The sequence below is a fragment of the Ambystoma mexicanum genome, chromosome 8 (genome assembly GCF_040938575.1).
Source record: "Ambystoma mexicanum isolate Mex_15411 chromosome 8, UKY_AmexF1_1, whole genome shotgun sequence".
NCBI lineage: Eukaryota > Metazoa > Chordata > Amphibia > Caudata > Ambystomatidae > Ambystoma > Ambystoma mexicanum.
Window position 1 is genome coordinate 1455118293 of NC_090929.1, and position 27470 is coordinate 1455145762.

The 27470-nt window shown below is 45.0% G+C and overlaps 1 protein-coding gene across 1 annotated transcript in view; it reads left to right on the plus strand.

The window, feature by feature from the left end:
• Positions 1 to 27470, plus strand: part of OGA (O-GlcNAcase) — an 867474-nt gene that overhangs the window by 610158 nt on the left and 229846 nt on the right. Inside the window, exons 10-12 of the mRNA XM_069611624.1 lie at positions 14924 to 15098; positions 17661 to 17746; positions 24270 to 24374. Coding sequence (XP_069467725.1) covers positions 14924 to 15098; positions 17661 to 17746; positions 24270 to 24374 — 366 coding nt within the window. The remainder of the gene's footprint in view (positions 1 to 14923; positions 15099 to 17660; positions 17747 to 24269; positions 24375 to 27470) is intronic.

Below are 27470 nucleotides of genomic sequence, written 5' to 3' on the forward strand. Positions count from 1 at the left end.
TGCAGGGGAAGACAGTTCTGATTCTCAGACAGCACCACAGCCATGTATTACTTGAACAAGCAAGGGGGCACACACTCTCCAGGGTTATCCAAGCTGTCCCAGAACATTTGTTTTGTTTGTTTTATATATTTCTAAAGCGCACAAAACCCAGAGGTATCTGGGCACAATGGAACATGTTGTGAGTGATACAAAATAGGCATAATCACAAATTACAGCGAAGTACACATAGGCAAAGACACAAATTACAGAAAAGTACATTAAGAATTTAAACAGTGAAAGGCGTAGAAGGATGCAGGCAATGAGGTCATAGGAACAACATTATCAGTACAGATAGAGCAGTAGAGTGCCGTAAGTGATCTTAGAGGTAACATGATCCTATTCTTGATGTTGGTCCTTCTCATTTAGCCATGTGATGGATTTTCTCCTGAAGTTGGAGAAAGACTGTTGTCTTGAGGGAGGGAGGGTGGGAGTGTATTCCATATCTGGGCCGCCATTACTGGGAAGCTACTCCCCCCTGACTTTTTTTAATTTTTATCTGGGAACTACCAGGCTGGAGGTGTTTGTGGACCTGGTGACACATGCTGAAGATCTGAAGGTGAATTTCTCAGGTAGGGTGGAGCGGAATGATTTATATGTAAGAGACATGGTTTTGAACTGAATTTTGTCCTTCATGGAGAGCCATTTGTGCTGTCTTCTTGTCTCCGAGACATGTTCTCTCCTTGAAATACTTAAAGCAGTCCTAAGAGCGTTATTTTGCAGGGCTTGTAATTTGTTAATAACATACTTGCGTGCGCCTAAATAGTCAGTTAAAATAATCCACTTTAGACAAGATGAGGGCCCTGGCTAAGGTGAGACAGCTCTAATTTGATAGAAGAGGTTTGCAAGCCCTTATCCCTTATCAATTTACCAGTGTAGGCTGTGGCCGTGGCGTAGACTTGTTTATGTAAATTCAGCGTAGAGTCTAGGTAAAAGCCTAATGTTTTACCTCTTTAGCCACTAGGATGTTATTCCCATCGATATTAAAGTAGCCATAATCAGTGTTAAGTTTATTCAGGTTAGCGGTGGAGCCTAGGATCAGGAGCTCCGTTTTATCGTCCTTCAGGCAGAGGCTATGGGTATCCATCCATGCCTTAATGATGAGATACATTTTTTTTTCACTAGCTGTACATCGGTGTCATAGTTACCTGTGAGGAGGAGGGGAATCTGGGTGTCTGCATAGTTAGTGTAGGTGACACCCAGATGATCCAGGTCATCGAAAAGAGGCTTAGTGAAAATATTAAATATGTTTGGTGACACGCAGGAGCCTTGAGGGACTCCACCTGTTATGGGAATTGGGTCAGCCGCTGCCGATGGTGAGAAGACTCTCATAGTCCTATTGTTTAGAAAAGATGGGATCCATGTAATTGCATTCTGAGAGAAGTGAGCTGCTGTGGCTAGGTGACTGCATAGTACTTTGTGGTCGACCAAATCAAACACGGCCGATGTGTCCAACAGTAGTAACAGCCGAGTTTTCCCCTTAGCTTTGAGTTCGTCAATCTGGGTTTTTAAGTCCATCAGCGCAGTTTCGGTACCGTGTTGAGGTCTAAAGCCAGATTGCTGAGTCCCTAGAAGATAGTTGGGCTCCAAGTATTGCTGGATCTGCAGGTATGCAACCCTGTCCAGTATCTTCAGTAAGAAGATGAGGCCTGTAATTTGTGGGGCTAGTGGGGTCCAGAGATTGTTTTTTAAGGAGGGGTAGAACCCAAGACTCCTTTAGCTTACTAGGTACAATACCTGAGGTAAAAGAAGCATTGATTAATTTGGTTATGAACGGAACCAGGTCTCTAGCGGCATCTTTAATTTGAGGCGGGCAGCTATCTCCTTGGCACCTTGATGGCTTAAGGGAAGCAATCATTTTTTGAACCTCCAGAACGGAGACTTTAGAGAATTTGAACATTGATATGGTTTGGTAGAGGGCTTTTGTGTACGGTGAGGAGTCTTTAAAGTGTGGAAATTTGTTGGTAAGAGCATTCTGAATGTTCATACACCAGAGTTTGTCCTTTAGGCAGGGATCCGTGATGGGCGTCTCCATTTCTATGAGGATAACGAAGAGCTCTTTAGTGCTAGAACAAGCTTGATTAATTCTGTTGTACGTTTCACGTTTAGTTTGAAGTAGCTCTTCTTTATATTTTGCAGATAAATGCAACAGGTTGGTTTTGTTCTCTGCAGAGGGGAAGGTTTCAATATGGTTTCCAGTTTTCTTTGTTCAGCGCGTAATGTTTTTAGCTGTGGAGTGAACCATGAGTTCAGGTGAGCTCTTGGTTTGCCTTTGCGCATTTTAAGTGGGGCGATGATGTCCAGGGCGTTCGTCATAGTAGAATTGTAGGCATCTACTAGCATATTTGGGTCAGTAGTGTCCTCTAAGGAATTCAGGATAGGGACTGCATGATGGCGTCCACCATAATGTTCAGTTTGTTCCTCGTAAGGCATGGAGGCACTATTGGGTTCGATTTTAGTTTTAAGGATATTAGCTGAGAGAATCAATAACAAGAGATAATCGTCCGTCCATGATTGAGGTGTGATTGAAGTGATTGCAGTATCACAGTTAAGGTCCGCTACCCAGTCTATTGTCCTTCCTTTGTCATGGGTAGCTCTTTGGTTAAAGCCATGTTCCGTAAGGGCGTTAGCTACTACTAGTGCTTGGTGATCATTAGGGTAGTTAAATCCTAAATTGAAGTCTCATAGTAATAGTATTTAAGAGGAAGTTTTGGTATTATCGGATAGTAGTGTTGTCATGTCTTCCTCAAAGGTACCAATAGACCCCAGAGGTCTGTATATTAGTTGAACAGTTAGGGTTCGGGAATTAGAAATCAGTATTTTGCCTGTGAATAATTCACAGGATGAAAATGTTGGCACAGCGGCTAGTCTTAGTTCTAGGTTGGACTTTGCAATAATGGCAATGCTGCCACCTCTAGAATCAATCCTGTCAGCTCCTATTATAGAGTAGTTATCAGTAGTTATCATTGCTCTACTAATGACAGAAACAATACTCCGCTCTAGTCTCCTGACTCGTCACAAGCCTTTGCTCAACACCCCCCTTAAAATGATACCCACTAAGAACAAGCATTGCCTAACCTTACCAAAAAACTCAATTGCACATAGCAAAGACGCGTCTAAAACCTCGAATAACTACAATCAGAATAGGAAACAGGATAAATTGAGTGCCACTTCTACTAATGGCACCACACAATTAAGGGCGCATTAATAAATGCCAGATCAATGGTGGCTCATGCGAGAGACGTTGCTGACCTAATCACAGCTGAAAACCTGGTCTTCTTGGCAATAACAGAATCTTTGCTGCAGGTTTGACAGATGTCAAGTGGATATGGAGGCAGTTGGTGTCCTGTTAGATAGAGGCAAAGGGGGGGGTTGCAACTTTCATAAGAACTTTGTTGGGCAGCTTAGAGCTTAGGCAGAGCTTAGGCAAAAACTTGGTAGGCCTTATTGATGCGTACAAGTGGTTGTATATAAGCGAGGGTGGGAAGGTGTAGCCTTAATCCCTTGTGGTAGGTAATTGGTATAGCTCATGGTTAGCCAGTGGTAATACAGAGGTGTTAGATGTATAGTTAAACGGTGTTGGTTTGTGTCTGAGAATAAGCCCATCAGAGGTAACACTAGCGAGGCATACATGTTATAAGACTGCAGCTGGTACGTGGTGGAGCACGTGTCGGTCTAATCAGATTAGATACAGTATAGTATCCATGGCATGGAGCATAGAGCAATAACTGATGCAATATAAGTCTAGGTATGAGTAGGGAAGTCTATGAATAACCTAGATTCTAGTGCAACTAAGCAGTATAGCTCTTGGAGTGAACTGGGCGATAGTTAGGCTACGGAACTCCTAAAACCGGCTAAATGATCATGCAAGCAATATGCATCCTGGAGTATTCTAGGCAACATTAATTCAGTTTAGGTCAGCATGCAGTTAGGCTGTATTAGAATAACATGGCTCCTTGAGTAAGCTCAGCAATAATCTGGGTACGTAAGATCTGGTACACATTAGGCAGCATAACTAGTACAATTTGGACCATATTGGGGCATATGCTTAGACATCAAAAAAGAAAGGTTCAAATGCAAATGTAATTGTACGGCATGTGTCGAGTAAAATTGTAATAATGCCACGTTAGTGATAGATGTAAGGAAATAGATATTAACTCTAAGGCTTGTGCATAGATGCAGTCAAAGTCATGCTAGATGGAGCAGGTACATGGGGTAAAGGGCGAGCGAGTATAGGGAGTGGGTACTAGAAATCAAGCAACAATACACAGACCATACAATGATGTGATGCCACGTAGGTGCACTCTATTATAGTTTATCAGTTTCACTATAGTTTAGCTATAGTTTACCAACTGGCAGATCTCCTCAAGATGGGCACATATGATAGAATGTGGTTTACTCGGAGGCAAAGTACACAAGAGTGGGCACGTTCAAAAGCAGTGCAGCAAAAGACAAATGTCAACAGGAATGGCGGAATTTGGAACAATGCTAAGTATTGTTACTAAGACGAGGTGGGATAGGGTGTGCGTGATCCCAACCCAGTACCGATTTCAGGTAGCCGCGCTATATTAACTGAGGCGTAGTAGGTTGGATTAACTCAGTATAATATTGTGAACGCTTACCACCTTGTGGGAACGGTGTAATGGGTGTCTTTGCCGAGACCTAGTGGGACCTCATATGATGATGGATTACAGGTCCGGTAACTTCGTAGGCGTAAGGGAGGGGAGTCGATGTTTTCTATTGTGTTTGACAGTGGCAATAGTAGAAGTTGGTCCGCAGGGCAATGCGTTCAGTTCTGTGTCCGTACCGGTCCAGACAGGTGGGCCTTATGTTCGTGGGGCCTAGAGGAGGGGGGCCCGGCTGACACCTTCAGGTGGCTCCTGTTGGCCTATGAGCGGGCCTGGAGCGGTTGCTTAGCAACCCAACATACACAAAACATTGGGACGTGCGGCTGCAAATTTATTTCAATCCACGCGGTCTGCGGAGGCTGGCCGTGCTCACCTTAAGCAATGGTGTGCTTCTGGTTCAGGAGATGCACGAATAGATCCGGTAATAGCAGCTGAGGGATGCAGGACCTGCCCTATGGTCCTGACAGGGGATCAGCTGTTCAGGCGGTGCTGGCTGCTCCTGCAGCGTCTGTGTCAAGAAGGGCTCCGTCCCAGTGAAGAAAGGAAAGTGCTGGTAGGTCCACCTGGAAATGGGCTCTCAAAAACAGGATGTTACTGTTGTCTCAACATGTTCCAGGGGAACTCGATCTTCTAGCGGACTTGCTCGGCATAGACTTTCCACTGCCCGAAGAGTACGAATGGCAACTACACAAAGACATCCTCTCCAACGTTTTCGCACAATGGGGTTTCCCAGAGATCGCCTTGTTTGCAACTCTGGAGAACGCTCAATGCCAAGATTACGCCTCCAGAACCGATACAAGGGGGAACGGTCTCTGGATAACTACTTCACAACAGAAAGTGTTGTGGTGGAAAATAACCAGTTATTAAGGCTTTCATGGAAGGGGTTATAAGGATTCATCCCCCCCCCCCATTTCTATATTTCTATCCCAGCTCCCGGATGGGACCTAAATGTGGTATTGACTAGACTTATGGGGTCTCCTTTTGAGCCTATGCATAAGGCAAGTTTCAAAGCTCTTACCTATTATTAGGGAGAATTCTCATAAATGTGCTAATTTCCTTCACCTTGGAGACCCCCAGCAACTTTGCTGGATTTTGAGGACTTGATTTTTTTACTTGGAGAGAGTGTGAGCCTTTTTTTTTCCCCACTCACATGTATTTTGATGTGTTTTACTCTTGTGTTCTTTGATTATGGAGTTTTAAGGTACCTCCATAGACATCTTTTCATGTGTTACACAGCACCCTCAGTGCAGTGAGACAGGGATATCTTTTTAGACTTCCCGAAAGGTTTAAATACCTTCTCTGGGATAAACTACTGTTTCCCAGAGAATGGAAGGTTAAATTTGACTTAACTAATCTTTTTTAAATTCCTAGAACCAGCACACACTATCTTCCGATAGAGTGCTGGAGGGGTTATCTAGTATCCCCTATGTCTAGAAACTCTTGTAGCAGTCAAATGCTACCCTTTCTTATCGAAATGGCTGGTGGCATTGGTTTTACAACAAACTACCATGATTTTTCCCGACCGCGAGCACCAGTAGCTAAAAATCACGGGAGCCATGTTTTTCGAGATGCCGCCTTAAGCCCCTTTGTTCAAACATGTCCTGTCATCTTTTTGGAAAGGTCCTTCTAGAGTTTCTCTGCGTGCCAAACTAGGTTTGGTCCCTTTGTTTCTATGCCTTTGGGCGGGCTTCAGGACTGAAGACCACCTCTGGCGTATGAGTGGCTGGGGTGGGGAGGAAGTGAGGGAGGTGCCCGAAACTCCATGTGCTTAGTCTCCTAGGAGACCCAAATGCACTCTGACGTGATTGGCTGGCTGACTGTCCGGCAAGGACAGCCACCCTGCTGGGTGAGTGGCAGCTAGGCTGGAATGAATGGGAAAGAACTGAAAAAAAGGCGAGTCTCTGAACCGAAGAAGAGCTTGAAGAAAACTGCTGCTGCAACTCCTGGACCGTTGGTTTGCCGGGTGAAGCCCTGCAAAGGACGACTTCTCCCTTTTGAGTTGGTAGGAGCAATCAGCTCCCAAGTAAGTCACCTGGACACCCATCTCAGAGCTGGTTGAATTTCCTCTGAGTTGCTGCAGGAAACCTTAGAGCCAGTTAGAGGGACACCAGATTGTGTGCGTTGCTTGTAAGCTGGCCTAAAGCTTTTAAGATCCTCCTGACTCACACGAAGCAGGACTGACCAAGCCTGACCCCCTTTAGTCGAATGCAGGACCTCAGATGTGAGGAAAGTCCACCTTTACAGCCAGGAACCACGCTTATTGCCATTTGCTGTACCGCAAGGAGCTGAAACGCGAAACAGCCACTGAAAGTAAAGTTTGCCGGTTGCCAGCTTTGACGGTGCCAATACAGTGCAGGAGTCCCCTGAAGTCCTCCATCTTGTCCCCACGACTGAGGCCCAGGAACCGTGAGATCTGCAGAGCTGTACAGGAACAGAAGTCTTCAGCTGCATCTTGTTCTTCTTTACTAGGGTACTGTAAAACCTAGCCTAAGAGAATTTACCTCATACTGTGGAAGTGCTTATAACTTCTGCAACTCACAAGTCTAATCGGCCTGTGGCCCTACATTTGATTCTTCTTATTCTTAAAGACGTGAAAAGACTTTTCCATTTACTTACCTGAAGTGCTGCATCCAATACAAAGACTTTGGCCTATTGACTTTGGCTTAACCTATTGAATTGAATGACTCTTCTCGGAGCTATCTGAAGGTAATTGCCCTGCTTATGACTATTTGTATTTCTTGTGTTCTAATAACTTTTGTCTTTTACTTACTTTTTAAAGAGTACTCTGTATGCCAACAGTAAGGTATTAATGCCACTAGCACCCTTGTTACTGAAGTCACTTGTGGACATAGGTTGTGTCTGTGGGCCATCCCAAAAGGGCCTTGTCTGATCCAGAAACTCAGAGTGTACAGTATTGAAATATATTTGTTACTATTCTATTGCTCCCTTCTGAAGAAGGCTTTATGACTGACTGAGAAATTAATTGTTTATGCAAGAAACCTTGAGTGTAAGAGTTTATTTGAATACCTGTAACAATCTTTGTGTAACTCTACTACAGCTCACATGTCCCCTCTTGAGATAAGCAAAACTGTGTAGTACACGCGTATACCAAAGGTTGGATTGCCTATACCTGTAGTCAGTTGTTTGTAGTGTTCCCAGAGGGTACTGCATACAAACTTTGCCTAACAGTTACAGAGATTTACAGTTACAAGTATTCAAACCTTACACTCAAGGTAATTTATTCATCAGTTAGAATAACCCTTCAGAAGGGAGCAATATAACAGTAACACTCAAATACACTTCATGAAATATACAATCTTAATATCTCTAAATCAGTAGATACCCTTTTGGGATGGCCCACAGACACTACCTACACCCTCAGGTGATTTCAATTGTAGGGTGCTGGGGACATTAATATATCACGGTTGCATTTAAAATCATATAGTAAGAAGTAAAAGGAAAAGGTTATTCAGAACATACAAGAGACCACAAATATTCTTAAGCAGGCAAATACTTTCAGATCCCCTCCCCCCCCAATAAGAGTCCTTCAGTGAAAGAGTCTCAGCCAAAGTCAACAGGCAAAATTCTATATGAGCTGAAGCACTTCTTTGTAGGTAAGTAGAAAGTCTTTGCACAGTGTTTTAGAAGTTTTTGAAGAAGAGGAATCAAATGTAGTGGCACAAGCTGATTAGACTTGCAGGTAGTTCAAAGAAATGGTGAAAAGACCGTGGCCATTTTGACAAAAATGGCACCCTTGGGTGCTTGACTGCAGCTGCGAACGCAGCCCACGGTAAATGCACACCACGGTAGTTAAAATGAAACCACTGCCACGAGCCATTCAGGCAGGAAAGGGTAACACAAAAATGTTACATGAGAAGCTAGACAAAGGGGATACTAGGTAACCCCTCCAGCACCCTATTGTAAGATAGTGTGTGCTGGGTCTAGAAAGTTACAATTGTAAGTAAAGTACATTTCATTTTACTGCTCTTGGAAACAGTAGTTTATCCAAGAGAAGGTATTTACACCTTAGGTAAATCTGAAAGACTTCCCTGTGCCACTGCACTGAAGTTGCTGTGTGACACAATGTAAAAGATGCCGCCTATGGAGTTTGTCAGACTCCACAACCAAAAGAGTACATGAGCGAGTGGGGAAAAAAAGGTGGTCTCTCTCTCTCTCTCTCTCTCTCTCTCTCTCTCTCTCTCTCTCTCTCTCTCTCTCTCTCTCTCTCTCTCTCTCTCTCTCTCTCTCTCTCTCTCTCTCTCTCTCTCTCTCTCTCTCTCTTCTCTCAAAGAAATCAAGTCCTCAAAATCCAGCAAAGTTGCTAGGGGGGGGTGGGGGGGAGAGGGTCTCTAAAATGGAGGGAATTAGCACATTACTGAGAATTCTCCCTAACAGTTATTGGTGGTACAAAAATGCTAAATTACAAATATTACGAAACACTTCCTTTCCCCTTTTTATTATCTGTTTTGTCTAGTTTCTATATCATTCTGGGAACTTAATAGTCTCTTCCAGAAATGTAACTGGGTTTTGGGTGAGACCTAATGTGGTTGGATCGACTAGTTAGAATTGAGTTGGGCACTCTAACTGTAGGCCCTTGGCTTTTCCCTCTGAAGTTACAGTACTCTATGGCAGCATCCCAGACTTTCCTTTAGCCATATTTTCTGCGGCCAGAGGTGGTGGGGTTAGGTGTTGAAGTTTCATGTGCGATTTGTGGAATTTACGAATATCTTGGCCTTGTCAAGAGGGGACAAAAATCCCTCTCAGCTGGGGGTGGGAGGCCTTACAGGGAGCAATCCATAGCCAGTCCCTACCCTTGAGGTGGATGGTGGCAGCAGAGGGGCCTTTATTCCTGTTGCTCCTCACCCCATATGTCACATTTGTTTGCAGACCCTTCTCTCCAGGCTTGTCTCTAGACTGAAATACTGGCCAATGTCTTTGTTTTCAGAGAAAAACCATCAGCAAAGGCCTAGCAAGAAAAGCAGCGTTGGTGCAGAATGGGGAAGAAAAGCCGAAAGGAGAAACCACAGTCCCTAGATAGGAGTGCACCTCTTGGGGAGAGAGAATTGCCCGTTGCAGCTGCTCACACTGCAGCGGCTCATGTCACAGGGCTGTTGGAGCCTGCGCAACAAGTCACAGGCCCTCTAGACTGCCAGTGACAAAATGAGGGAAAGGACCCATCCTCCCCACAACTTGCCGTGATAGTGTGTCTGTAAATGCACGAAGTGAAGGGGGGGACAGAAACGTCCCTGTCCTTTGTCTCTGGGTATGCCTGAGTGAAACCAGTTCTGATTGACAGCCCTGTGAATGAATGGGAACTTGCTTAAAAGGCAAGGTTTTGGGACTACAGTCAGTCAACCACTGGGGGACAACATCCGACAAAGTTGCGAAGAGACGCCGGCAGGTCCCTCCTGGAAGCCGTGCAGCTGTGCTCACCCCGTTTTCATTTAGACTGAAGACCGATAAGGGACGACATCCTCCGTTGGGCTGGCGGCACCAAATAGCCTTGAGACGAGCTTCATTTTGGCGCAACCCCCGACTTGCTTTGACTTTCCAAGGCTGCAGCATCCCAATGCCCGGGGACCCCTGACCATCATCGAGTGCATTGTTTTCGGAAGGGTAAATCCGGCCAAAACCTCGTGGGCATCCAGAAGACCCTACAGAAACAGAAAATCTTCCTCCAGAGTCCCCTCACCAGAGTCGAGGACTGAAGTATCAACCATAGCGGTTAGTTCTTTGGTGTTCTGAAAAAGTGGCCAAAGACACAAAAGGCAGCTGAATCAAGGACAATCCATTACTGCAGAGTCCCTCTCACGTACTGCCGCAGAAGCCCACCATGCGTCCTCCCTTTAATCACCACGACCACGGACTAGGAACAAGGGTCTGCTACACTGAAAGAGGAAGGCATCCAGCTGGAACCAATTCTTCATTTTCCAGGTACTGTGGGGCTTTGGGTACATCTACCTTCTGCCAATTGTGGTGCTTCCTAGCTTGGTGAGTACTATTTTAAACCCGTTGAGTTGACCTCAACTCACTTGCACTGGCCTGCCAGCTTGTGCTTCAAGGTGGCTCCTCTTGAACTTCTGTGATTTTCCTACTGAACTACTGACTATTTTGAAACCTTTTTAAGAGAGCATCAGAACTTTAAACTGACCCATTGACTTTGGCCGCCCTAGCTCCCTAAAGGCCCCCTTCTGAGCCTATTGGCTTTGGCAATGCTTGTTCCTGTGCAAGTTTAATTGTTGAACACTATTATTGCCGGGATAAAAGACAGCCTACATTCTTATGGCAGAATCTGTTTTACTACATACAAAGTATGTTCTGATCCAACTTTCCCTTTTCCCTCCCTGAAACTCAATATTGTAATGGTGGTCACAAATAAGTCCTATTACTGGCCTCAAATGACATCACAGTGGGCTGGAATATGTTTAGCATAAGAAAAGTTTACTCTCCTACTTTATTGCCCTTGTTGAATACTATAACTTTAAGTGTGTGTTTACTTGGATACCTGTATTTACTAGTTTCATTGTACAGCTCTACAGCTCACATTACCCCTCTTAAGATAAGCCTGGCTGCTCAGTCACTCTGTCAACTTGTGTAGTACAGGCTTATATTAAAAGCTGCATTACCGAATACCAAGAGGTACAAATTGTAAAGTCCCACACCAGTTGGACCATGCAAATTCTTACCTAACAATATACCTTAGCATGGAGCTCCACTCCTGCCATGAATGGGAGCTTCGACAAAGCAAAGTGAAAGTCATCTTCCAAATAGGGCAGGCCTAAATTGAACCTATTCACCACAATGAACATCTCCAAGTGCACTTGTTTGCCAGCAGGTTTATTCAGCCAGCCAGGTAGATGCTTTGACATTACCATGGAACGTGAGATTCATGTATGCTTTTCTGGTAATTCCAAGAGTTCTCCACACAGCCAAGCAGCAGCTGTTCATACTGATCCTTGTGGCGCCTGTGTGGCCACTGCAGTTCTGATTATCCGATATTCTAGCTCTCTCCTTGGTCCCTCCCATTGAACAAGTGGCTTTCCAGAGTCAAGGACAAGGTGCTCCATCCTTGCTCCGCCTCATAGCCTGGCTCATACATCTCTGTACGCAAGACTTCCCCTGCTTAGGAAGCAAGTCGTTCTTTCGAAATTGATGGGGCCATTCAAGCTGTTGCACATCACCAGCATTACGTTAGCCAATATAAATGCTGTCATCCAGGCGACTATCACCTCGACTGGGAGAGTGCAGGATATTCTGGCGCTCTACTCACAACCACCGTACCTTACTTTCTAGAAAGATAAGGTCACCCTGTGGACCAATCCTCACTTTCATGCCGAAAGTGCCTTCCTCTTTCCACCTAAACATGTCCCTGGTCCTGTCTGTCTTGTTTAGCTCTCCAACACCACCTGCTGAACTCTCTCTTCCCTCCCTAAATCTCATGAGGGTGCTCAAATACGTGGATCCTTCCAAATATTTTTGAAAATCACAGCTTTTTGTTGCCTTTGGGCCTAATGCTACTTGCAAGGGTCTTTAATTTCCAGAGGGCTGTCTGCTGGTATCCTTTTATGACATCACACACTAACATGCCACTTTGTGTTCTGCGAGAGCAGTCTCTTCTACCACTGCTCTTCTGGCAGGAGTGCTGCTGTCAGATATCTGCAGTACGGCTACAAGGAGGTCTCTGCATACCCTCACCAAGTTCTACTGCATTGACAAATGATGCAGAGGAGAACAGAGTTGAACAAGCTGTCCTTCAAAACGTGTTCACCTCCTCCTCCCTACATACCTGTATGTGCTTATCAATGCATTTTTACTGATGTTAAGTCTATTCAACAGCATGTAGACGTATGAAAAAATCCAATGCTGGAGAAGGAATAAGTCACTTGGCTGGAACTCCTGTCCACAGCATTGGTATCTTTCATAGATTCACATGCGACCCTACTGCACACGTGGCTCATCTTTGGACCATTATGTACGCTATATGAATCTGAAGATGACCTCCAGGGGTGGATCTACTGCGTATTGGCTAAAGGGTAAATGACCCAAAAACGGGTATTTCTTTGAAAATGCCTATTGTTGCCGAGGATTCCCAGCCTGATTGGTGTAAGGGTGTGGAACAAGGAGAATGATACAGGTGGAATGCTTTTGAGCAAAGACTTTTATTCATACCAAAAGAAGGAAGGACACCAAACTATCCCTAACTCTAATAGTTTACCTGCCTCAACAAAACTAAGGAGCTGTCAGAATGTCTGTAGCTAAAAAGTCCACCGTCCTGTGTCCATATCCTACTTCTATTTCTTACACTTTCAAATGAATTAAACTGAGTCCAGGAGAATGACTCCCTTCTTCTGGACAAACACAGTTTACAAGTAGGGGGATGTCTCCCTTCCCCTGGCCTTTCTAACGCCCCTGTTGAGCCCCACTAATGACTCGCTTGACCAGACCTGGTATTCGACTTTACCAGGTACTGTGACGAAGAAGAGGGCTTGATGGAGGACCTTGTCCTCATGCACGGTTGGGTATGCTTGACTGCTTCTTCACAATATCCCTGGTACACTCCCCTGCCAGAAATACTGTCTCCATTACGCTTTCTCATTTTTGCGGTCCCTTCACATTGGTTTCTCTCTTGCGGGTCCTCGACCCCTTTGTATTTGGTCCCATACCCCTGTACATTGGCTTCTGTAGTGCCCTTGAGGTCCTCAGCCCACCCATGTACCTTCTGTATGGACTCACCTCGGTCTCGGACCTCCTTGCGTCTTCCGACGGTTCTTCTGCAGTCTCATGTTCGCATGTTGCTGTACGCGTCTCCCTAGTACTTCCTGGGAGCCCAGCTATGTGTTCCTGCTGGACCATCTTCCTCTGCGCTCTTCCGCGTTGGGAGCCTCAATCTCTTCCAGGCTTCGGTCCTCCTCAAAGCAGGTAGGGACACCATTTCTCCTTCCGCCATGTCCCGGTCAGTAGCTGCAGATCCAGCGCTTCTGTCTGCACAGTGCTTGCCTTACAGTGCCTCCAGGGAGGGACTGACAACGTTGTTAGTCTTGCTTCTCTTTTTAAGTTCCATGGAACACAAAAGCTAGACTGCTTAATGCAATGGTCTTTTAAGTTCTTTCTAGTGCAAAGCTTCTTCCTCGTCTCAGTATATAGAGGTGACAGTTCAGCAGTCGGTCCTTATCTTCCTTGTCCCAGTACTAGTGGTACTATTGCTATAGCAAAAATACATGGGAGAACATGGGTGACCGGAGGAGGAATAATCCCTCCCCATGAGATCCACCCGGTGAGTTCCACCCCAATGGGGACTATCGGGCAACTGCCCCACCTCCATGGCCTCATAGAAAGGGTCTCCCCCTCGAGGAGAAGGAACGACATCAAAGGATTTGCCACAGGGAATACTCAACAGCATGTGATTCTATAAAAGATACCAAAACTGGAGAAAAGGAGTTACAGGCAAGTAATTTCTCCTTACTTTACATTTGTTTTTCTCGAACATGCTAGTTGACATTGATCCTCCCCTTTGTTACTTCCTTTTTGTTGGAACATTGCATTATTTTTGTACAGGAACCATTGGAGATTTCTTAGTAATGACAATCTCCAGCAGCATGTCTGTAAAAATGATTACTGTAATGGATAATCTTTGTAGACCACTGTTCATGGGTAACAGTGGCACCAAACTATTTGGATATTTTGTCTGTTTCGTTTTTTGTGCAGTCAATCTGCCCACCTCTACAAGGGGCAACATGGAGTTGTGTACTTTTCAGACTGCCATTATTTTGTTTAAGTTCCAAAGGCCTTTGCTGTACTGCTTGCGGACCACTGTTGAGTCACAAGTGCGTGGCTTGGGTTGTCAACTGCTAGAATGGTGTAGTACATGCCAGAATACTTGAAATGCAAGAAATTGTACTTTAAATTTGTGTTCAATGTTTTATTTCTCACTAAGAGCCGAATTCAGTTTTTTACAATGGCAAAAACCCATTGGAAAGCGTTCAGTGATTTCGGCCCTAAGGAGTCGTTTTAAGGGTTGCAGAACATACCAGTGAATGTGTCCAGGTCAGGAAATACTTACATTGACTTGTTTATCCATTGCCTTTTCAGTTGGCTGCATTGCTGTTCTTGGGAATTGATCTCAATTGAAAAGTGCAGTTTTATTTGTAAATCAAGTCATTTTGGCAATTAGCCTTCTAAATCAAGTGAATGACACTTTGCTTTGTATTGAAAGGTGTATTGTAATCATGTTAACTAACATCAGTGCATTTTTGTTAAAGATTGAAGAATGGCGAACCCGAGCAACACAATTTGAAGCTATGTGTGGAGTGGTGATGACCATGTTTACTCGACTTTCAAATTGCCCAAACCGGACAATTCTATATGATCTCTATTCCTATGTGTGGGATATCAAGAGTATTATTTCAATGGTGAAGTCGTTTGTACAGTGGTTAGGTATGTTAGCATTCCTTCTTTTTTTTTTCTTTTTCCAAGTTCTTAGTGCATTTGCTCAAGTAGCTTAAAAGCTTTGAAACAATGCAAAATGCCTTTCACTTTTTAAGATATTGGGAGGTTTCTGATTCACGTTAATTTGTAAGTACCTTTCTCACATTCGTTATACATTAGTCATGATCTGTTGGGTTTTAGCTTAAATGTGATTCGTTGAAGGATAAATGGTCTGTTAAAAGCTTACCCACTGAAATCAAACTGGTACAGTCTGATCTAAAAAAATCATGTTTTCCTCAAATGGATATTGGAAACACTAAAAGGTTTCCTACACGATGGATAACCTAATTCTCCAGTTCATATATGTGGTCTTTGTTTCATGCATTTGGAAACAAAGGCTTCTCATGCTTTACTTGAGCTAATGCAAATGAATGAATATCATTTTTGGAATATTTTTAAAACTTTTTATATTGTGACTGAATGTGTATTAGGCTGGGTTTTAACATCTTAAATCCATTTTTCATTTTTCAAGTAAATCTCGTAAACATAACTCTACCAGCTCTCTGCTGCTTGCTCTGTCATAACGTTATTTGAAGTTTCTAACAAAACAGTAAAAGCAGATTTCTAAGGGGTATGCTAAGAGGAAGACAGTCCTTCCCGCCCCTTCCGCAGGAGATTTTTGGCACAAGCTATTCTGGTGCAAGTGGCTTATTTTTACAAAGAGCACAATTTGTAGGTGGAGTAGCTAACGTATGGTTAACCCAAATGGCAATCATCCAGTTCTTGAAACTGAACATTTGCTTATTTATGACATTTGCAGTTTCACATTATCATTGGGTTGAGCCCAAAAAGAGCAGCACCATCTCCAGGTAATGTTTGCAGGGTTGTCATTTTGCAAAGATCATGCTGTGCAGTGATTTACATAGCAGGCAGCAAAGCTGGTGGTTTTGTAATTCAGCTTTTTGTATGTTGTCGCTACATTGACAGTGGTTAACCATTGCACAACCTTTCTTTTGACATGCAGCATGATATTGCAAACCTGTTTCTGAATAAAATGTAATTGCTCTCCCATTGTTGTATTCTTTTGAAAGTCTCACAATTTGCTATGACCATAATGAGCAATGACGGGTACTGTGCAAATGGTCCACTGAAAGCACCATTTTCTTTTCTACACAGCCCAGTTAACACTCAGTCACAAAGCTCAAAGGTTGTTATAATACAGTTGCTTACTAATGAATTCTATTGTGTCTTCCTCATTGTGTACAGATGGGAGAAGCCTCAGCACGATTTTCTTCTGCTAGTGGATGGACTTCGTCAGATGTACACAGCGTGCTGTCGTGATTAATAATATAAATTAAAGGTTTTGTTAGGCAGCTCAGCTAGGTTAAGCGAAGTCACATTTGCGCTGCGACTGTAACTATACAAGGCTTTAACCATTTTTGTATTTTCAGAGCTCTTCACATACACAGCATTTTACTAGAGTGTCTGTAAATTCTGGTTGTCTCACAGTCTCATAGTCTGCTGTGTCCAAGCCTCGTCCTACGTTTCTGCAACCCTATGACAAAATTTGAAAACCATTGGATTTCTGAAAATCTCACTTAATGAGTTAGTTAAAAAAAATGTGTATCCATCCAATGTTCATAGTTTGTTTCTGAATACCTATTTAAATGAATAATTTTGCATTTGTCCATTCCAAAACGTGGAAAACTTTGAGACTGTTTGACTTTGTCAGCATTTACGAGTGTTCTGGTGTGCCGGTGTTACCATTGGAAATGTAAATTTGCGCCGCACTTTAAGGGCAGTAATTTTTCACTGTTTATCTCATCAGAAAAGTGCGGAATTGCAGTTTGTGCAACGGCTTCAGTCCTTTTTGATTTACTATGTGGTGCTTATCCCCTTGAATAAACTTTGCATTTATTTACATAGCTGTAGTAAATTCATAAGGTGCCATAGTTATTGGGTTGAAGAAACAACCTATAAATTGAACTAATATTTACAGTAATTTAGGTTTGTTATAGCTTGACACATCTAAAGGAAGAATGGTTGTATTGGAAAAACAAACCATGGCAATCCCTTGAATGAAGTCTTGTTGCTGTATCAAACAATAGCATGGCCCTTTATTCACAAACTATGCAGATGCATCTTAGTTATGTCTTTGCCAATCTTCCTTTTCTGATGGAATAAAAAGTATAAAATGTGACTTCAGACAGGATTGTTTCTCATAGGTCTATGATAATGCCCAAGTCAAAACTTGTGTTTGGACTTGATACTATATGTATACATATGAGACTACTCTGCATATCATTGTGTAAAGGTAATGTTTGTGGTTTTGTCACAGATGCACTAGAATAACTTTGACAATTTGTGGAAGAAAATATTTGCCATGTAATGTCATTTACTAGGTCCTTTTTATTTTGGTATACACATGTTGAAATATTTGGAAGGCACACATTCCTAAAAATTTGGAATAGCTTAGAGCTTTTTCCACAATGTATGAGTTTGTTGGACATTTCAGATCACCAGGAAATCCCCTTTTTCGTAACATTTTCCGCTTGGATCTGATCTCAACAGGGTGTCGTAGTCAATCTTCAGCACAGTTCTTAAGTGGAGACCAAGAACCCTGGGCCTTTAGAGGTGGTCTAGCAGGAGAGTTCCAGGTATCAAATATAAATTCACAACTGAATGAATATTTTTTTTTTTTTAAATTTAACTAATAAAGGGTTTGAGAGGATTGGTCTGCTGAAGGTTTTCTGGTTGTAAATCTCCTTTCTTTAAATTTATATGAGGAAAAAAGGTATTTTTAGGTCAATGATGGCTTCAGTTACACATGGTTCCTTTGCAGGGTGCCTAGCATCTTTATCTGCGTTAGTGAGTGCACACAGAGCGTGCGCATGCTTGCCAGGTGAAATTCCATGAACAGAGTAAATTTGCTTTCTAAGTTAAATTAACTATCCTAATGAGCCTATCAACTAGTCAGTGGCCTCTTGTGGAGAAGCCGATGTTCTGTTTGAATTTGTTCATGGATTTTCAAGTGCTGTATTTTTCCTTTTCACAGGTGCTCTGCTGCGCTTTGAGGGTAATTTCTGTAGGAATTGCAGGTCTCCTCATGCTAGATAACCCTCTTCAGACCATTCCTCTCCTCCTTGATACCTGTCATTGTCTAATCAAGTTGGTTTCTAAACATAAATTTTAAATGTTATATTAGCTTTGGAAATTACATATTTGAGATAGACACTTACTGTAGAAGTATGTTTATGTAATAATGTTTTTAAATCTAAGTTTTCAATTTAGAAATGTAGCAGCGTGTCTGATCTGTGCATTTTGAATGGATTTTGTCCTCCAACTTATTCTTCATCTATGACATGTAGTGTCCGCAGCTGTGCTGCTTCAGACATTTTTTCGGCAGAAGGCGCGTTGAGTCGATGTCCCTCGAAGGTCTCAGTCGAGGGTGACGTCATCGGATGTTATAAGTAACCCGTAGCCTCAGTTTCTTTTTCCGCGAACGTGTTTGCTTCGTAAAACTCGGCGCGCCTCGTGATTACTGTGAAATTACTGTATCATGTCTTCTTCTTCTACCCCAACGACCCCGCAGTCTGGCTTCAAGAAATGTCAGGACTGCGGCTCCAAGATGTAGATTACGGATCCGCACAGAATTTGTTTGTGGTGCCTGGGCGAGGATCACGTGACGGATTACTGCGCGAAGTGCCAGTCGTTGACTGCCAAGGCCTTGCAGGAATGTAAGGGGAAATTGAAGGTAGGAAGGGTGTCCCAGCCCCATAAATCCAAGTTGGCTGCTATTTCGACCGACTAGTCAAGAGGGGACTCTCCTCGTCGGAAGAAGTCCAGGCGCTCCAGGTCCCGCCGTGGTTCGCGCCACTCGTCCTCTTTGTAACAACGGTCCAGGAAGCGATGTCACCGTTCGCCTTCCTCGTCCTCTTCCACAAAGGTGACCTGCCCCACCAAATCCTGGACCCCGGAGGAGTGGGATGCTTTCCAGGTGCAGATGTTAAAGGTATTTCAATCGCAAGGCACAGTTCCGTCTGCGCCTTCTGACAAAGCCAGCAGGGAACTGTCTTGGCCGGAAGCTCGCGCGCCTTCAGCCCGGGTGGATGGCGTGATGAACACTGGGACCCTTCGAGGCCCCGTTGCGATAAGGCATCAGGGGTTCACCAGAGAAGTGCCAGGTCCAGGTCTTCATCTCCAGCGAAACCATTGAAACCTGTAAAATCCTCTAAGCCCTTAAAGGTGTCGGCACCATGCCAGTTGGGTGCACATGTCCGGTCTTTGCCCCCCCGGCCAGGCCGTCGACGCCGAAGGAGCCATCGACTCGATGCCATCTGGGCTGAATTTACCGGTGGAGGTCCCCGTGACTGTGGACCCTCGGAGGAAGGCTACTTCTAAGTCTGTGAAGACTGTTACAGAGAAGAGGTGTACTCCTCTCCCAAGGAAGGACTTCTTTAAGTCTCTCCTGGACATTTATGAGGACGAAGAAAGGTCTGAGGAGGAGGTCTGGCCTTTTGGTCTTCCTTATGGGACTCCTGGTGTTCCGGAGTGTCTCATTTCTGAAGAGTCAGATGGAGGATCTGTGTCAGTCCTTGCATGATGCCAGTGGCCTTGACACTTCCCCTGAGAGGGAATTTGGTAGACCGGATCTGGGGGAATCATGCCGACTCCTCTTATCGGTGATTGATGTTGAGAGTTGTGGCGTACCTGGGCTGGGCCAGGTCTGAGGTGCTGTTTGATGAAGATGATCTTACAGATATTCCGGATTGGGGTCCGTGAACTGACCCGGTGTTACCATTTCATATGGCATTGCAAAAGTGGGTGGCTGCTACTTGGAACACCCCGGAGAGTATTCCGACGGTGAACAAGTAGTTTACAAAGAAATACCGCCCATCCTGTAGCGACCACAGCTGCCTGTCCACACACCCTACTCGGGAGAGTTTGGTGGTTCAGGCGGCTACAGCCACCTCAAAGCAGGCAGAGTACGCTACCATCCCTCCATATGGGGGGGCGATAAGCGCATGGATGGGTGGGCACGCAAGGTGTCTTCTACTGGGACTATTGCGTTGAAGTCAGCCAACTCCACCTGTGCCTTAACAAAGTTTTCGCACACTCTGTGGAATTACATCTTTTTAGTGGCTGAGCTTATTCTCAAGGGGAAGAAAGGGATGGCTTTCTAGCTATTGTGAAGGATGGCAAGGATACCATGTGTGAATCCCTTCAGTCTGGGTTGGACACTGCAGATAGTGGGAGGAGGTCCATGGGCACGAGCACCAGGATGCTCAGATTTGCGTGGTTGCGGAAGTCTGGGTTTGCACCAGATGTGCAGGCTCATCTTCTCAACATGCCCTTTGATGGGTCGCATCTGTTTGGCAGCAAGGCTGACGAGAGCTTTGGGAGGTGGCAGACCGCCAAATCAGCTGCCAAATCTTTGGGTACAGCTGTTCGACAACCTCTGCCTTTTCGCCCTAGGGGACAGCAATGAAGGTTTCTTTCGCTACTACTCCTCATTTGGAAGGGCGAGAGGGATGGCCATTCAGAGGGGCCAACTTAAGTTTCCTCGTGGTGGATGAGGTAGAGGTGCCAAGGTCGCTCAAGCAGCAGCCTCTTTACCATCCGGCGCTGCCGCAACCGCTTCAAATCCGCTCGGAAGCCTTGTCTCATTGTTCAGTAGGGGGCAGGCTGTCTCAACATCTAGAAGAGTGGCGAGCCATTACTTCAGATGCTTGGGCTCTGGAAACAATAGCTCATGGCTACTGCCTTCCTTTTCTAAGATAGCCTCACGATAATCCACCGGTGAAGCACTCTGAGGGTTCCAAATCCGCTCCTTGTGCAGGAAATTTTGACCCTGCTAGAGAAAGGCGCTTTAGAACCAGTGCCTGTGGTGGAGAGGAACAAGGGTTGGTATTCCCTGTATTTTTTTGATTCCCAAGAAGGATGCTGGACTGAGACCCATCTTGGACAGGAGATACTTAAACAAGTTCCTCAGGAAGAACAAGTTCAAGATGTTCACTCTTTCTCATATCCTTCAGGCCCCCTCCAACTTCAGGATTGGTTGGTGTCATTAGACCTGCAGGATGCTTATTTTCATGTGCCGATCCATCTCAAGCACAGAAAATACCTGAGGTTCGCAGTTGGCAGCTCACCAGTTTCGGGTGCTGCCATTCGGGTCGACCTCCACCCTGAGGGTCAACACCAAGCTCATGGTTGTAGTGGCAGCATATCTCGGGATGGGGGGGGTGGATTCACGTCTAGCCCTACCTGGACGATTGGCTGAACAGGGTGCGTTCTCCCGAACAAGCCTTGGATCATCTCAGCGTCACCTACCTCTCTCTTCACAAACTGGGCTTCTCCCTCCAATTTCAAGAAGTCGCATATGACACCTTCCCAACAGCTCCAGTACATCAGGGCTGTGTTGGACACTTCCTTGGGGATGTGTTCTCCACCCAGGGTGAGGGCTCAACACATTCTCCAGATGGTCTCCAAGTTTCAACAAGCTCAAACTCTTCTGGCTCTAATTCTTAATGTTGCTCGGCCTCATGGCATCCTGCATTTTTCTGGTGAAAGTCCCAGCTGAGAATGCGATCCCTTCAGTGGGCTCTCCGGATTGAATGGTCCCAGTTCTCAGGCACGATTTCGGATCCTGTCAGGATCTCTCAGGATCTTCTGTGGCGGGCCAGTGAGGAAAATCTCATGAAGGGAGAGCCTCTTTGGCAACTGTGGACGGAGGTAACGGTAGTGACAGATGCTTCCCTCACGGGTTGCGGGGGCTCATGCCAATAATCTGACCGTCAGTGCTCTTTGGTCTCCATCAGAGTCCAAACAACACATCAATCCTTTGGAGTGGAGAGCAATCAGGCTAGCACTGAAGGCTTTCCTGCCGTCTGTACGGGGAAAGAATGTCCTGCTAATGACGGTCAGCACGGTGGCTATGCATTACCTCAACAAAAGAGGTGGTGTAGGGTCACTCCCTCTGTGCAGAAAGGCAATGCTGCTCTGGTTCTGGCCAATTCAAGAAGGAATCTCCCTAACGGCAGTTCATCTGGCCGGAGAGGAGAGCATGGTGGTGGATGCTCTGAGCAGGCAAAGCGCAGTCTCCCACGAGTGGGAACTAGCTCAGGAAGTCCTTCAAGAGATCTTCGCCCTTTGTGGAACCCTGCAGGTGGACCTGTTCACAACCGGTGCCAACCGGAAGTGCGAAAGGTATTGCTCGAGGAGAATTTCCTCAGAGGAGCTCTAGGATACGCGTTCGTTGTGGATTGGTTATTCCCGCTACTGCATGCATTTCCTCCAATGCCCGTCATTCCTCAAGTTCTCAGGAAGTTACGACGGTTCGGGACCCGCATGATACTCATTGCCCCTGATTGAGCCAGGAGAGCGTGGCACCCGGACCTTCTAGACATGTCCATCTGTCATCCAATACGTCTTCCCCAAAGAGCGGATCTTCTCTAGCGAGAAGGTCGTCGGGTTCTCCATCCAGAGGTCAAGACTCTGAACCTTCACGCATGGTTTCTAAACGGTTGAGATATAAGGATTGGGACCTCCCGAATGACATGATGATGTTGCTTTCAGCCAGGCAGCAAGCAACGAAGTCCCTGTACCGTTGGCGTAAGTTTTGCGACTGGTGCAGAGAAAAGAATGTTAATCCTTTTCAGTGCTCCATTCCCGAGGTTATCTCCTTCTTACTTTCTTTGGCCCACAGGGGTCTTCAGGTGGGAACCATTAAAAGTTACCTGGCAGCGCTTTCAATCTTTAAGCGCTCGTCTGAAGAATGCTCCTATTTTAAGATTCCACTGATCACTCAGTTCCTGAAAGAGCTCAATAATGTGTTCCTGTCGTCGCCTTTTCAGGTGCCGGTATGGGACCTAAAAGTGGTCTTAAAATGTATGATTGGTGCTCAGTTTGAACCTTTGCACTCTTGTCTGTTGAGATTGTTGAAAATTAATACTGTTTTCTTGGTTGCAGTAACCTCTGCTTGTAGAGTGAGCGAGTTGCAGGCACTTTCTTCTAAGCCACCCTTTCCTTTGTCCACAAGGACAGGGTTGTATTGCGAGTACGTCAGTCCTTCCTACCTAAGGTAGTGTCGGAATTTCATTGAAGTCAAAAGGTGGTGCTCCCCGCCTTCTATCCTCCTCTGCATCCTAGTAAGGACGAGGATAGACTCCATAGGTTGGATCCTAGGAGGGCATTGAGCTTTTCTTTCCAGAATACCCAAGGTCAGAGTGGATGACCAGCTCTTTGTGGGCTATACTGCACACCGATTAGGCCAGGATGTTTCTAAGCAGACCTTGTCTAGGTGGATCATCCTCACTATTTCCTAATGCTACAAGTTTGCTGGCAAGGACCCTCCTAAGGGTTTACGGGCTCATTCCACCAGGGGCCTGGCTACATCGACAGCCCTGCAGATGGGTGTACGGGTTAAGAACATCTGTGATGCTGCAACGTGGTCTTCCATACACACGTTTAAGCATTATTCCCTGGATACTTCCCATGCTCAGGATGTCACCTTTGGTAAGGCAGTGTTTTACTCTGCCGTTTAATTGGGCATGTCTAAATTCTTCTCCCCCCTCCACTCATGGATACTGCTTTGGGAGTCTGTCATAGATGAGGAATACATTGGAGGACACATTCCATTCAAAGAACAAGTTACTTACCAACTGGTAACATTCTTTCGACTGGCTGTTCCTCCAAAGTATTCCTCATCGCCCTCCCAGCCTACCCCTCTTCAGAATTTCCCATGCCACTGCAGCTTTCGTTCCAACAAGGCTAAGTGCAGTCAATGCTGTATTATAGGCACGTGTGCCCCACTTTGTTAGGGGGGGGGGGGACAAGAACTGAGGCTATGGGCGCTGTGCCTGCTACTTATAACATCCGATGATGTCACCCTCGATGGAGGCCTTCGAGGGACATCGTCCCAATGCCATCGACGCAGGGTTCCCTTTGCCGAAATAATTTCCAAAGCAGTACAGCTGTTGACATTACATGTCATAGATGAGGAATACTTTGGTGGAACATCCAGTCGAAAGAACATTACCAGTTGGTAGGTAACTTGTTCGTTTGAAGAACTGTTATTGTTCTTCTAGTGTGCTTGCAGGAGCATATTCCAGTTTTGTGAAAATTGTATGCATTTCATAACGTTCCTCAGCTGTTTGCAGATTTTGTCTTTATTTCCCACAGCGTTTGCTGCCAATTGAAGGAGCAAATGACCTCTTTTTTCAACCACCTCCGTTGACACCGACATCCAAGGTTTACACAATAAGGCCTTACTATCCAAAAGATGAGGTGAGATCATCCATTCAAGCTTTTATTTGCATTGAAAATAAGAGTTTACTTCAATCCTTATTATGTACTTGTGACACTTGTTACAATGTGTTAAAATTATATATGGCAATAATTGTCCCAGTAATGTAAAATATTTGTTGCTAGTCATCTGCAATTGTAAACTCTGCCAAGATGAGGTCCAATTTGTATTTATATGATCGGCTGCATACCACTCGCACCACTTTAACTTTTTGGTAGGTGAAAAGATTTCTTCTGGCAACCTCCATAATTTCTCCCCTCACCCCCGGTCCACTCAGTCTTTTTGCTTTGTTTTTTTTTAACCTTCTCTGGCTTGTTAAAGGAAAGTCAAGCCATCCGCTTCACTTCCCTTTTCCTCATTTGTTATGAGGAAACTGAGCGGTCCTTCAGGCTATCAGTACTGGTAAACTGTTTCCCTTTTATCTTTTACATTTTTGTAACTTTTTAGCGTTGCGCAGAGCATCCTATAATGCAGTGCAATGAGGGAAACATTTGTTCATCCTAGATTTTTACATTTGGGATTTTTGTTACTTTTACATGTGCCTAAACACAAGCTGGTGGCAGCAGGTATATTTTTTACATTGTTTGCGTTCTTTCAAGTGTGCATTCTCGCCTTTACCGTGTATGGCTACTAAACATGGCTAGTGCTCCGAGATATTCGCTTGTTCTTTGACTATATTATAGTTTGACCTTCTTTCTGCCCTCTCAGGTCAGGAACGTCCTAATAAGGTCATGCACTTGACGGTGTGAGGGAGAATATCTAGAAATGTGGTAATTCCCTTCCACCTTAGAGACCCCAGGTCTTTTTGCTGGACTTTAGGACTTTTCATTTCTAACCTGGAGAGAGCGAGACCTTTTTCCCACTCATGTATTTTTCTGTGATTTGGACTGTTTCTTTCTGACTTTGGAGTCTGACAAACTCCATAGGCATCTTCTTTACATTGTGACACACAACCCCTTCAGTGCAGTGGCACAGGGAAGTCTTAGATTTCCCAAAGGTTTAAATACCTTCTCTTGGTGAATCTGTTTCCAAGAGCAGTGAAGTTAAATTGACTTTACTTGAATTGTGTAACTTTCTAGACCCAACAAACACTAGCTTACCATAGGGTGCTGGAGGGGTTACTTGTATTGTTTCTCATGTAACCTATTTTATGTTAACATTTCTACATTTAATGGCTGGTGGCAGTGGTTTACTTTGTTCTATCATGTGTTTCTACCATGGGCTGCAATTGCAGCTGCAGTAAAGCACCCATGGGTGCCCATTTTGTCAAAATGGCCCCGGTCTGATTTTTCCGCAATTTCTTGTTGGAAAGGTCCTTCTTGAGATTTACTCTGTGCCAAACCAGGTTTGGTCCCTTTTGTTAATTTTATCTTCGGCGGGATTCATGAGTGAAACCCGCCTTTGGCTCCAGCGTGTCGGGCATCGCAGAAAGCGAGGGAGGTGTCCGAAACTCCCTGTGCATAGTCTCCTTGTTTACAAGAATGCACCCAAGGGTGATTGGCTGGAGGGCTGTCCTTCGAGGACAGCCACACTGCTGTGTGATTGACAGCTAGGCTCCGAATTAATGGGAAACCTGCATAAAAGGCGAGGCTTTCTGCTTGGAAGGTAGAGTCCACCACTAGACTAAGGAATCCAAAGAAGAACTTGGAAGAGGCGCCTGCTGCAACTCCTGGGCCATTGGTTTGCCCGGGTTAAGCCCTGCTGCTGTGCTGAAGCTCTGAATTCGCCTTGACTAGAGAAGGCCTGCAAAGGACGACTTCTCCCTTTGGGTTGGTGGACCAATCGACCCCCAGGACGTGCTCATCTGGAAATCCTCTCTGAGCTGGCTGTACTTCCATTGCTGCTGCAGGAACCAAAAGGCCAGGGAGAGGAACACCAGAATCGAGTGAGTGTCTTTAAGTCCGACCCGAGCTCCAGGAAAATCCTCTGGACTCCTCTGGACTGAAAATAAACTACAATACTGCCAACAGGAGGTACTATATTTGGGGCAACTTATCTCTGCAAACAGGAAAACAATACTACCAGATAGGGCGGTGGCAGTACACGCCACCGCTGGGTCCAGTACTGTCAAGGAAATGCAGCAGTTTTTGGGCTTATGTAATTATTGTAGGACATGAATCCTAGACTACACAGCCTACAAAGGCTGCTGTTCCAAAGTCTCAGAGAAGGACAGAAGACAAAACAGTAAATTGGAATGGACTGAAAAAAGCAATAGTCAAATTGAGGACTTGAAAAAAGCTATTTGCACAGCCACTGTTTTAGCAACTGCGGATTATACACAGGAGTTCTATTTATTTTCCCACTCTGATGGACGGCTCATGACTGCAGTATTGACGCAAAAGAGCACAATGGGCCACAAGCCATTGGCTCTTTATAGTGGGCTGCTCAACTGAGTCATGCAGGGACAGTTCGCGTGCGAATAAGCACTTGCAGCAGCTGCATTTGCAATAGAGAAAAGTACCACAATTATCATGGGGCGGTGCTCTGTTACCTTGTTTGTGGAACATTTGCTATTTGTCTAAATTGACCTTGATGACTCGGAGATCTTCTGCCTATGAAAATATCCAAACATCATAGAACGGTGAATCCCGCCACATTTTTGACAGAGGGATCCACTGATGAGCTGAATACTCATGACTGTGCTACATTCAGGGTGAAGAGGTGGGTAAATCTAAAGCTAGAGACAGTTCCTTGATGGAAGAAGATATACTGTATGTTGATGGGTCATCAACAATTGATCAGAAGGCAGAAGGCAGGACGGAGGCACACAGGGGCGGCAGTGGTATGCGGTAAACATGGAGTGGGGGGAGCATGAAATTCTTATGAATAGATTACATATGCCCTATTCGGCTCAGGGAGTGGAACTTGTCGTTTTCATCGAGGCATCGAGCGCCACTGAAGGGCAGCGTGTCACTATGTACTCAGACTTGGCGTATGTCACGACAACGGTGCATGCTGGTCTGTTTCGGTGGAAGAGGAGAGGGTTTCAAAGGGCAGATGGCTCTCCAGTGCAGCATGCAAGACTTGGATGAACTGACTGAAGCCTTATCGTGACCATATGCTGTGGCAGTCGTCAA